Source organism: Stegodyphus dumicola, chromosome 12 (genome assembly GCF_044657685.1).
Source record: "Stegodyphus dumicola isolate Sdum_Otavi_A_Nest chromosome 12, ASM4465768v1".
Classification (NCBI taxonomy): domain Eukaryota; kingdom Metazoa; phylum Arthropoda; class Arachnida; order Araneae; family Eresidae; genus Stegodyphus; species Stegodyphus dumicola.
This window is the reverse complement of record NC_140779.1, coordinates 87,695,457-87,707,214: the sequence shown is the minus strand read 5'-3', so window position 1 is coordinate 87,707,214 and position 11,758 is coordinate 87,695,457. Positions and strand designations below refer to the sequence as shown.

The 11,758-nt window shown below is 36.5% G+C and overlaps 1 protein-coding gene across 1 annotated transcript in view; it reads left to right on the top strand.

The window, feature by feature from the left end:
- LOC118200827 (cell adhesion molecule Dscam1-like) overlaps positions 1 to 8,192 on the top strand; it is a 1,398,975-nt gene extending 1,390,783 nt beyond the window's left edge. Inside the window, exon 34 of the mRNA XM_085827411.1 lies at positions 6,902 to 8,192. Within this exon, the coding sequence (XP_085683537.1) occupies positions 6,902 to 7,100 (199 nt within the window). The 3' untranslated portion in view covers positions 7,101 to 8,192. The remainder of the gene's footprint in view (positions 1 to 6,901) is intronic.
- Positions 8,193 to 11,758: the final 3,566 nt, after the last annotated feature.

Below are 11,758 nucleotides of genomic sequence, written 5' to 3'. Positions count from 1 at the left end.
TACCAATTGGCATCTTCAATTTGGAATTTTTTATTATCCTTGTACTCGAGTCGCATATTAGTGCCTCGAACGCAAGGATAATAAACAATTCTAAGTCAGGATGTCATCTATTAGTGCAGAAAGCTATCACATAATGTAAGCGCTGGGCTCGCACTGGGACCGAAATGAATAAGTTTAATTTAAAGGTAATATATTTCTGCCGTGCTGTTTTCTTGCGAACCATATACAGCGTGATCTCTTTTAAAGTGACACTGTTTGGAGCGCCCTGTAGTGCGATCTAATAGCCGAAATTGCACCAAACTTGGTATTTAGACTAATTAAGACATGGCACATCAAGACATACAAACGTACAGTTAAATTATTGATGTTTATTTACTACATTAACTTCCCTGGTTAGGAATTAGACCACATTCAAAGTGAGCACCGTTCTGAGAAATAACACCGTGCATTCTGTGCACAACGTTCTCCACAGCCGTATGCAACATATCACGAGGAATATTCCGCACTGTCTTTGTTATATTGTCCTTTAGACAAATTTGATACTTCACCAACATAAACTTGAGTTGTCAAATAACCCCAGAGCCAAAAATAGCATGGCGTGAGGTCAGGGAAACGAGGCGGCTATGCAATTGGAAAACTGCGACTTTTGACTCTATCATCAGTGAAGTTTTGGCACAGCAGCTGCTTTACCTTATTACTAATGTGTAGCGGAGCACCATTCTGCATAAAGCTTGTCTGTTGGAGACGGTTTCTGTGCTAAAATTGTGGAATAACAAACTTTTGCAGCATTTCGTGTTACCTTTCTGCATTTATGGTGCACGTTTGGGGTCCTGTCGGAGTGATGGTCTCAAAAAAGAATGGCCCAATTACGAATTCGGCTGTGAAACCACACTAAACAGTGACTTTTGGGGAATTTAATGGGATTTCGTGAACGGTGTGGGGCTACTCAGAAGCCCAAATTCGGCTATTTTGTGTGTTTACGGACCCATTGAGATAAAAATGGCACTCATCTCCCCATAGAATGTGCCATGGGAAAGCATTATCAATTTCTACCCTGGCAAGAAACGATAGAGCGAATGTCACTCGCTTATCATAATCATTTGGTTTCAATTCGTGCAAGCGGCTGATTTTGTAGGGGTAAAATCCAATAACGCGCAGCTAAACTCTCCATAATTAATGTCCAATTGTCGAGCTACACCCCGGGCGCTGTTAGTACCAGCAATAGTTCCCTGCGATCCTTCGACTGTTGCAGTTGCCACATCAGTTATTACATCTTCTGATACTGGTTTACGTCCTCTCCCAGCGCGAAAGGTCAGTGATCCCCTTTCCTCGAACTTCTTAATCATTTTCTTAAGACCATTCAGCGATAAAGCCCTCTTTCGTAATTTTTTTTGGTTCGAAATTCCCGAAGAGCTGCGGATGCATTACATTGATTCATAAAAATACAGCTTCACCAGTAACCACACGTTCCGGTAACGTAAGAGGCATGTCCACTGGAGCTCGTTTACCTTCAGCTGAGATTATTTGACGGAGCTGTCTACTACTTGCTTTTATAGCCCTTATAACTGGCGCTGTCATCGCACAACATTTGCATTTTTCTTTGATACCCGTGTTTTATGCTAATTCTCGTTATTGTAAGCTACAGCAGCACCACAAAATGCCCTAGAGTCGATTTTTTGGAACTATTTTTTTTTCACATAATCTTTTTTCCTATGTCTTGATTAGTCTAAATACCAAGTTTGGTGCCATTTCGGCTATTAGATCGCGCTACAGGGCGCTTCAAACACTGTCACTTTAAAAAAGATCACCCTGTGTACTAAAAACTAATTCTGAAAATTCCATATAGTTCTTCTCGCCCTTTCTTCAGGTTTTTTTTATGTTCTCCGAATGCACCGGTTAGTTCTTTTACCTGTTCCGGAACTTAACATTCAAGAACTTCCTTTTCAAGTATCTCTAGTAGAACAAACCACAAAAGACGATGTCTGGCGGGTGTAACATACGTATATCGTGGGATACCTTCAAAGAGTTATATAAGATGCATTTTAAAAATTTCAGCCTCGGATATCTTTGCTTCGCAGCGTTACAAATGGCAAACAGTATCCCAATACCGAACTTCCTATGATTCAACATCCACTACTGACAAATGGCGCACCCTGCTCTTTCTGTTTGTGAAATGAACGTTTATGCTATATCTCAATTATCTTTATTATTTCTGTTTCACAGTAGAGGCTTTCGGCTAGAATTTGCACAATGAAATATTTATCTTCATGATTTGCATGAAGGATGTCGTAGAATATTGTTATATTTTGTCATTTAAAAATAATGCTTTGTATTCAAATGATTACTATTGACAATAAGCAATAATACACTCGATTCGACGCGCTTGTTTAGTGAAAATCTGCAATGTCGAACTAACTAAAGATTCAAAATGCTAAAACTGTCATTATCGTTTTATAAACCACAATTTGGATTAATCGAATTTGGTGCATATGAATATGTGTTCGATCACATAACTGAAGTAATACTTCATAAATTCCTAGTAGAACTGATATTTCTGTTACATTTTGTTAAATTTTATATTTTGCGAAACTTAGCACAACAGAATTTTTTAACAGTATTTCCCCTATTATTATTAAAATTTCTCATCGATGCCTCTGCCGGAATTCGAATTCCGCAGCTTCCGATACTAGCAAATTACACCTAATTACACCACGAAAGTCCGCTGTAAGGAAAGAACATAGTCTTTACAATCAAAGTTATTAAATTAAAATTGATTCTGTTGTTATATACAATTTATTATTAGATAATGATGCACAAAAGTTGTGTTACATTTTACGTGACACAGTATACTCTAGCAACACAATAGTTGTATCTCTATGTAAGATATAGGACATGTCAGTCTTGACTTAAATTTATAATATGTATTTATCATTATGTAGTAGTAATATATAATTTTTTATAATAAGGAGAAGCAGAATAAGAGCTCGTTTACCTTTCTTAATGCAAATATACATTGCAGTGAAAACTTTGAGTAGTTTTTGTTACACTTGCAGTTTTTACATCTCAGGTTACTGTAAAAATAAAAAGATGCATCAATAAAAAAGAAATACATTATTAAAACAAGAAAAAGGAGAGTAATAGAAAATTGAAATCGCAGTGTATACGGACAGGGATATGTTAACATGAAATATAACATCTTAACATGTCTCATGCTATGTGAGAATAATATAGTAGCCCACTGATAGCTGTTAACTTTGAAATGTCTCTCAGCTGAGTCATCGAACGGAAGCTAAGAACGGGAGATACATTTAATCGATAATCGAACGAATGCGCGTGTATGGATGTAGAATTTCACATACTATTATTATTTCCTCACGAAACTGTATAGCAATTAGCGATTCACTAGAGAATTTACAAATATTAGCGCCGCTGCTTGTTGCTACTATACACCTTTTTTTCCCTCCTTTCTACCATCAACAGCAGAGCAAGGTGCTCATCAGCTTATTGTGTCCCGTAGATGAAACAAACAAACTTTAATTAAGATACAATAACACGCCGAACAAATATTAATTTAGAAGTCAAACAACAAAAATCAGGGTTATATTTTCAAAGTTTCACAGGACTAGTTTCAATGGTTTTACCGAATCATCAGCCTCACCTGCAAAAGCGCAAATGAACGAGATAAGATATAATTATTAGATAAGATAAGAAAGCCTGGACAGGAGATAAGCTACTGGCGCCATTTGTTGATGAAACCAGAACTAAGACATAATTTCCTTAAAAGCTGAAGGTAAAGATGAATTGGAATTAGGGTCGTTAACAAGAACAGAAAGATTTTTTTAATGTGAAATGCCTTTAGAAAATCTATTTCACCAATGGAAGATGTTTTTTCAGTAATTTTGGCAGCAGAAAAATTGAAACTGTGATTTTCGGACCAACAATGTTGGGCAGCAGAAGACTTCTGCGTTTCATTTTTCTAACATATGCCTCATGTTCCTTAACGTGAAATTTTAAGACTCTCTTAGCTTAGGCCCACCAGCGGCCGAGCAGTAAAGTCGCTGAACACTGGTAGTTCGGTCCGAGGTTCGAATCCCGCGAACGGGCTGGCTGCATGGGTGTTTTCGTGGTTTTCCCCATGTGTAACGTGTATACGAGCCAGTTTCCCTTAGAAAGTCATCCACGAAGGCATCCCTCCCCTTAGGCAGATAGCCCTAGTGTGCTTCGCCATAATTAAATATACCATACCATACCTCTCTTAGCTTGGCCATTGTAAATTAAGCCACACTGGCAAAGAATGCTGTAAATGCCCCAGGAATTCATATCCGGAATGGGATCCTTGAGTATGGAACTCGGAATTTTATTGATGGGCGAATAAACGACCCGAAAATTAAGTTTCTGCAAAATACGTGCAACTTTATAGCTAATTGATGGGAAGGAGGTAATCACAACAGAATTTTTATAATCTCCTAAAACAAGAGTGTGCCTTTTGGTGTGTTGAGATGAGAATTTTTTAATTGCTTGATTAATAATGTTGGGTGAAAAGCCCCTGTCAATAGCTATTGCTTTTAAATAATTTAGTTCCTCATCAAGGGACAATTTGGAGGAGCAAACTTGAAGAGCACGGAAAACATAGGAATAAAATGAAGTTAACTTTCGTTTAGTCGGATGACATGATTTGAAGTGTGGTGGAAGGCAAACCGATAAAAGTTTACGGTAAACCGTAGTACTGAAGTTGGATGTGACAGCTATTATGATGGCTTATCTTGAGTACCCGAAGTTTTCTGCTGTTGCAAAGGAGCATTATAACATTGTCTGGTACAACATGCATACAGTTATAATGCGCATCAACAGCTATACACTTAATTTTTTAAAACAAAAGATGCTGTAGGTATTCAATTTACTAACAGCTTTGCAAATTTTCAGCAAGTTCTGGTAATGCAATGTCTATTTAAGGTACTTTGCACTGTATACTATATGTTGGCGCTTGCAAATACAATGAGGGCTGGATGTAGATACACGTACAGATATAAAGATAAAATAAGTACAAATATTTATGCATTACAATGTGTGAAGCAAGAATTATTTATTAAATTAGGTTATACAAGAATGTACACATAGTCATGCTGCAGCTACAATATGCAAACACAAATGGCGAGTTATATATAATAAATCGCCTCATCTTTAATAATCATTATCCAGGATGTATGTCGTAAGGTATGGATCTAGGGTCTTGCCATAATAAAATCGCCAAGAACTTTTTATAATATTTCAGTTAAAATGACCTCACTTTACTGATTTAGGATTCAGTTTTAATACTCTTAATGCAGTTCAGCGGGCTGTTTACTTTAGAAAGTAAGAGGATGACACAAAAATATATTCTTCTTGCATATGGCACACGTTTCTGAAACTTATTATCTACACTTTTACGGTGTACTAATCTTTCTATAGAAACAAAAATCAGATTTCAAATACAAAACTAATGCTTTTCTGTCTCTGATCTATAATGCCTTGTACTTTGCCGTTGGAAAAGAATCATAGGAGATGGATGTAATTCTTTGGCATCAATAGACAAACGAGGTTAGGCTGTTTTCATCGCTGACGTCACTTAGACACTAAAAAGCAGTCTTTGCCAAAGAATATTAATTTTAATTCTTTGGTCCCTGCTGGGTTTTACCTGAACTAACTTAGTCGGTTTCATGTGTCGCCTAGGACCGCTATACGTGAAGTTGAGATGTTTCAACTGAAGAAAACTGTTCTTCTCGGCACCGTGGAGCTATGTCAGCTGTGCCAGATGTCACCATTAGCTCAGATAAACCTTAGCGTGAATGGCTCTTTAGGAAGTAGTTGCTTCTGTGCAGACTAGGAATCAGTGACTTCACTATAAGAGCAAACTTTGGGGTATAGTAACTTTGTCCACTTCCATGTCTTCTGGAACCTATATGATCATTTAACTCCAAAGTTTTTGAATGATGTTACTATGTATATTAAGCTTTTTAGCCACACTGACTCATGTTTAATCTTCTAGTATTCCCACAGCTTTTCAATGCATTTCAAACTGAATTGTACTAATTGTTTATAATCTGGTCATTTAACGTCTTATGCGACGTTGAAGCTTAGTCGTTAAACATAAGTGAGGACAACTAGCTTTTGAAAATCCTACATTTCAATTAGTTTACTACAGTTTACATTAATTTCTTTCAGGATTTCATATTTTCTACTGTATTTACAAATTCTATGTTTTAATTTAAAATATTGAATTAGCTACAGCAATGTTCCGTCATTTGTTGCTAAGTGTTCTTTCATTATTTCAGATAAATTTTCTGATTTTAACGTTGTGAGTATCACACATATGAACAATATTATCAACATAAAACGCTTCCTTCTGGTCAATTATTTACAAAGGGATTGTATTCAGAACAATGTTTTAGAATTTTCACTCCTTTAATGAAATAAAAATTTCCCACTGTGATGTAACAATGAGTGTTATTTCTCGAATTTGACGCGAAATCCTATCTAGTAAGAATGAAGTATTAAAAAAATAAAGAACTCATAAAGTAAATGTTTCCTTTCATCAGCATTCATAAACTGTTACCTTCTAAAATCCATCTGTTTCTGTCTCAGAATAATGACATGTTAGACCAGGAATTCCGTGATAAAAAGTCATTAGAAGCGAATTGGCAAATGTTCGCTATTCATGAAACAAGAACTTCACAGAAGAGGAATTTGTTACTTAGTACCATATTAAGATAATTATTGATTCTTTTCGTGATAAAATAAACTTTCCTTATAAAATGCGTCTTTCCTTTAAGTGGACAGTTCTTGACTTTTGAAAGGTTTGAGTATTTGCTTTCCGTTAAGCATTACACAACCCTACAATTTTAAAATAAAGGAATGTTTTTAGAATATTCAGTTTACGATGTTTTAAGATTCAATATAAGGAAAAGCTACGATTTGATTTCTTTTCATTTTGTTTTTACAGGGAGACCATCGAAAGTGACGTCGATGCTGAATTCGAAGGGTCAGATCTCGTTGAGGGTCTCCTCCTAAAGCAAGAAATGTCTGAGGCTGAATGCGACTGGGACAGAAACGAATGTTACTGATGCTGACGTATCACATCAGCATTGGAATAATTAGCCAGCTAACTCCAGCATTCGTAAGCTGAGTGAAAAGAGATCCAAATCCGAGCTACAACAGGAAAGAATGTGAAACCGGTGCTGAAATATGCCAAAAATGACTTGAAAAGTTCGAGCAAGAACAACAAAACAAACTATTTCATAAGAATTAAAACGCGCAATACCAGGAATGAAAACTTCTTCGTGACGCAATTTTTTCGCAAACAGTACGATTAGAAAGTACTTCTGGTGATTCAATTGAAAAACAAAATCTACAACAACTCTGGGTATTGCAAAAAAAATGTTTTATATTTTTAATTCAAATAAGTTACAAAAATAGAAATTATTTTAATTTGCTGAGTTGATTTCCTCAAAATAAAATGTTGGCGGTGTTGTATAAAGTATGTTTAGGTATTTTATAAAAAGAGAATTTATTACAGTGTTCTACAAGTTCTGCAATTAAATCTAAATGCAGATGATTGAATAATTAGAATTAATTTCCCTGACTGAGCGTTGATAAATTGATTCCAGTCATAAAAACTATTAAAAAATGCTGCAGATAATTAAAGAATAAATTTTGGACTAAAACATACTTTGAGCTGTAATGTTTTAATTATAATGTTCACTTTAAACAATTTAAACAGAGTTCAGTAAAAAGAATGTGTTGTACTGAAGACATTTACGTTGAGATGTGTCTTTCAAACGCGCCACGAGTTTGAATGTAGCGAAAAACTGTCTTTTGTTCCTGGTCAATTGCGCATCTTGGGTAACTGAGAACAGTTAAACTGGACATGATTCTTTTGAAAGTAAAGGGAAACTAACTTTTTGGACACTCCCTGAAATCGACATGCCGATATTTGTTTCAGAATCTGTCGATTACTTCGACGAGATTCGATACTACTGTGATTATTATGCTATCATTAAATTTGAATTCATGTATATCAAAGACGGGATTATGTGCTGTGTAAATAAATACGTTTACTTATTGTTAACAGTTTAATATAAAAATGTTGTAACTGTTGCTATCTCTGTGTGAGAAGATGAATAAACCCTCCAATGGTCGATGACTGGATCAAGAAATGTGTACTGCTTTCTTAATAATCTCAATTTCAAATTTTTTTTTCTCAGTCTCAAGATCGTCATCATGACAGATAAAAGAAAAGAACAGGTAAGTAATAGAAACTTCTTCCAACAATAGATAGAGATTTGATTACAAAAATCCATTCTGAGTGTAATAGATTCTATGACATGTATAATCTCAAGATTAGGAATTGCCTTGCTCCCGAGACATTATGCTTGCTTTGCAACTTGGTCTGTTGCCGAATGCTCGTGTTGCTATCTATTAACAAAAATGAAAAATGTGGAGTCACAAATTCCGTATGTTCTTCAAACGACCTTGGGGTTCAACCGTGGATCTACTTCGTGTCAGTTTAACGTCTTAGCACTATCGCAAAAGTGCACCCGTGCGATAGTTTCAGATATTCGCGGCGCGAGGATCTGATTGACCTTTGAAATCTTTTATACTCTTTCCGAAATTACGCGACTAATCGTTGTGACTCAGCTCTCAGCGTGTGTGAGCATGTTTGCGAACCTAATGCATTCATGTGATAGATCACTGCTTTAGCGTTCTGCGGCTGCAGTACACAGGCATGCCTAGTTGGCATTTTATCACTGTGTAGGCACTGTAGCACCATTGTAGCACTATGAGGCTGGCGTCATGGCGCGTGTAAGTTATTTACCCCGTAGGCGGAGGTGTGTGATCTTGTCACATTCGAGGTCTTTCGCTTTATCGACACTGAAGCGTTATGCTTGCTTTGTCACTCAATCTGTTGCCGCGTGGTCGAGTCGTCATATATAAACACAAACAGCAAATACGGTGTCACAAGTTTCCTATGCTCTTGAAGATAATATACAATAATGGGGTAGGATAATTTCACATATTTCAGCTATTTCGCGATGCGTCTGAATGGTTTCTGCTATCATTACACACTGCCCTCCGAGTAGCACCGAGTTTTTTTAATATGATAGGAGGTTACGTGACTAATCGTTGTGATTGAGCCCTTGTAGTGAGTCATGTGCGTTCATTTCATTGATTATTATGTTCATGCGCTGCGGCGCTAGTGAGTGGGTGTGCCTAGTTTGCCCCCTTGTTGCACTATGGGGCGTGAAGCCATAGCTCACGTAACATAGTCTGTCATTTACCCCCAGGTGGGCGGAGATGCGTATTCTTATCATGTTCCAGATCTTTCACTGTGGCCACCCTGATACGCTATGCTTTCCTCCGGTGGTCAATTTGAAGCAGTCCCGGCGTTCTGGCTAGGTCAGTATCTAGACAGACTCGACTTCTGGGGGAAAATTAACAGGCTTCACAGTAAGTAGAACCGTTGTTTATTTTGCGTTACGCTCAGGCTTGGCATGGACCATATGGAACTGCCTATTCTGCCCCTTGGTTGTGAGAATGTTGCATAGTCGAACGCTGCAGGGTGCTTGGGAGTTTGGCTCCCCTTGGTCAACACTGAAGGACGGTCGGTATCGAACTATATTCTAAGCTTTTCGGTGGATGCCAGCCATCCACCACTGTCATTGTGTTACAAATACGCAGACTTTGTGAAACAAAAATCGTCTTCCTGGGTTGATCGGGGGGATTATGCATCCTTGAAAGGCCTTTAAGTGTTGGGCCATCGAGCCAGCCATGCCTGATTGCTCCTTCCCTCCTAGTGTACTGATACGCTATGCTGGCTTTGTGACTTGGTCTGCTACCATGTGCCGTCTGTTAGTACAAATGGAAGGTGTAGCGTTAGGAGTTTCCTATGTCTTTCAAGATGGTAAACGACCTTCGGTTCAATCATAAATCTGCTTCGTGTCAGTTTAACTCCTTACCGCTATCAAAAAACAGCATCCATGTGAAATTTAGGATATTAGAACTGTTTCGTAATGCGAGGCTCTGATTGACCCTCGGGATGGTTAAAATACAAAAACTCACATTACAGTTGATTAAATTTCCCTACTATGCACAATGAAAAGATTATATTTAAAATAAATCCTAAACAATCTCTAACCACAGCATTATCTACATCAAATATTTCTCTTCCTAGAGTGCTTTAATCTTCAATTCAGTTGCAAATAAAGAATTATGCATTGTATTTTTTTATCAAGAAGAACAATTTAATTCCGAATAAAATATGGTCTAATGTAGCTTAGATCAATTTAAGATGCATTTTAGATCAATTGAATATAACTTAAATCAAATATGATGGTCTAATGTACTTTTTATTTATTCTACTAGCTAAAAGGTTTGTTATTAGAATGCTATATATAACGTTATATAACAAGATATATATCTACATTTCAGATAAAAGAACACATATTTAAAATACATGTAGCATTTTAATGTTGTAGGTATTTTAATTTTACCGAATGCTGCATGTAATGTAAAAGGTTTTCTGTATACTTTTATTTACTAGCACAGTAATGTATTTTTTAAAGAAATAAATAAACAAGCATTTTAATACACAACAAAGTTTTCGCACACTATATAGTAAGCCAATATATTCTAAATGCAGTGATAAAATTTTGTGTATTTTGAAGAAATGGCTTCGTTAATATTATGATTTTTTGGTATTTATTTTCATTCCTTATTGTTTGGAGGTTTCATTCTAGTTACTGGGCTCTTCCAGTGGTTCATGGATGTGACAGAATGTTACAGTTAATCCTTATTTAAAGTGATGGATAATCACGTTTCCACTATATAACACTCACAAAGAAAAACAATTTTACCTTTCCTAGAATAAACTTTCAATTCACTGATATACTAAAGTAATGTAAATTCAAATTTTGTTCTATCTGTATCCACTTTCCATTTTTAAAACTTCAATGTTACACACTAAGAGTAATTCATCACAATTTTTTTTTCGCTGCCCAACTGTTATAGCGGTTAGTGACTCTGACTGCCGTACCGAAGGGCCCGGGTTTGAATCTCGGAGAAGGCACGGATGTTTGTAAATGTATACTGTCTGTACAGCATAGAGGCCATTTAAACGTGCGGCGAGCCGACAGTCCTCCCGAAAAGCAAGAGGAATAGAAGACTCTCGGACTGTCCCTCCCCCAGTGTGCTGTTCGTCAAAAATTGGAGTGGGACTGGGCTAAAGTCGGTCAGTCACCTATGTGCTGCTCAAGTCTCATGCCATGATAAGCGCATTTGACTTTTTTCCACGATGAATGTCGTGGGTTTGTGCTGACCATTGTCAGGGAAATCGAGATTGCTAACAATATGTTATCCGATATTATCAGACCTTTCACATTACCTTCATAAAACTATGCTTCATGAAGAACCAAGACTAAAACTATGCTTTAGTCTTAGTTTTAGTGTCTCTATATTTGTTATATCATTTTTTATAATCTTTTATAAAATTCTTGTCACAATAATGCCATCTAAGTGTATTAGGCTAAAACTTTCTCAAATAAATAAGGCTAAATTTTGCTGACGTTTCTCAGGAACATGTACGGTTTTTACTTCCACGCCAATAAGCTATTCCTTTACCAACTTTACTTTCTAAGATTGATGCTGTCAGTAATGAAATTTCCAAAAAGTTAAAATTTTCTACTTGTGTTTTCCAAAACAAATAACTTTGCCAAAAGTCACGAAC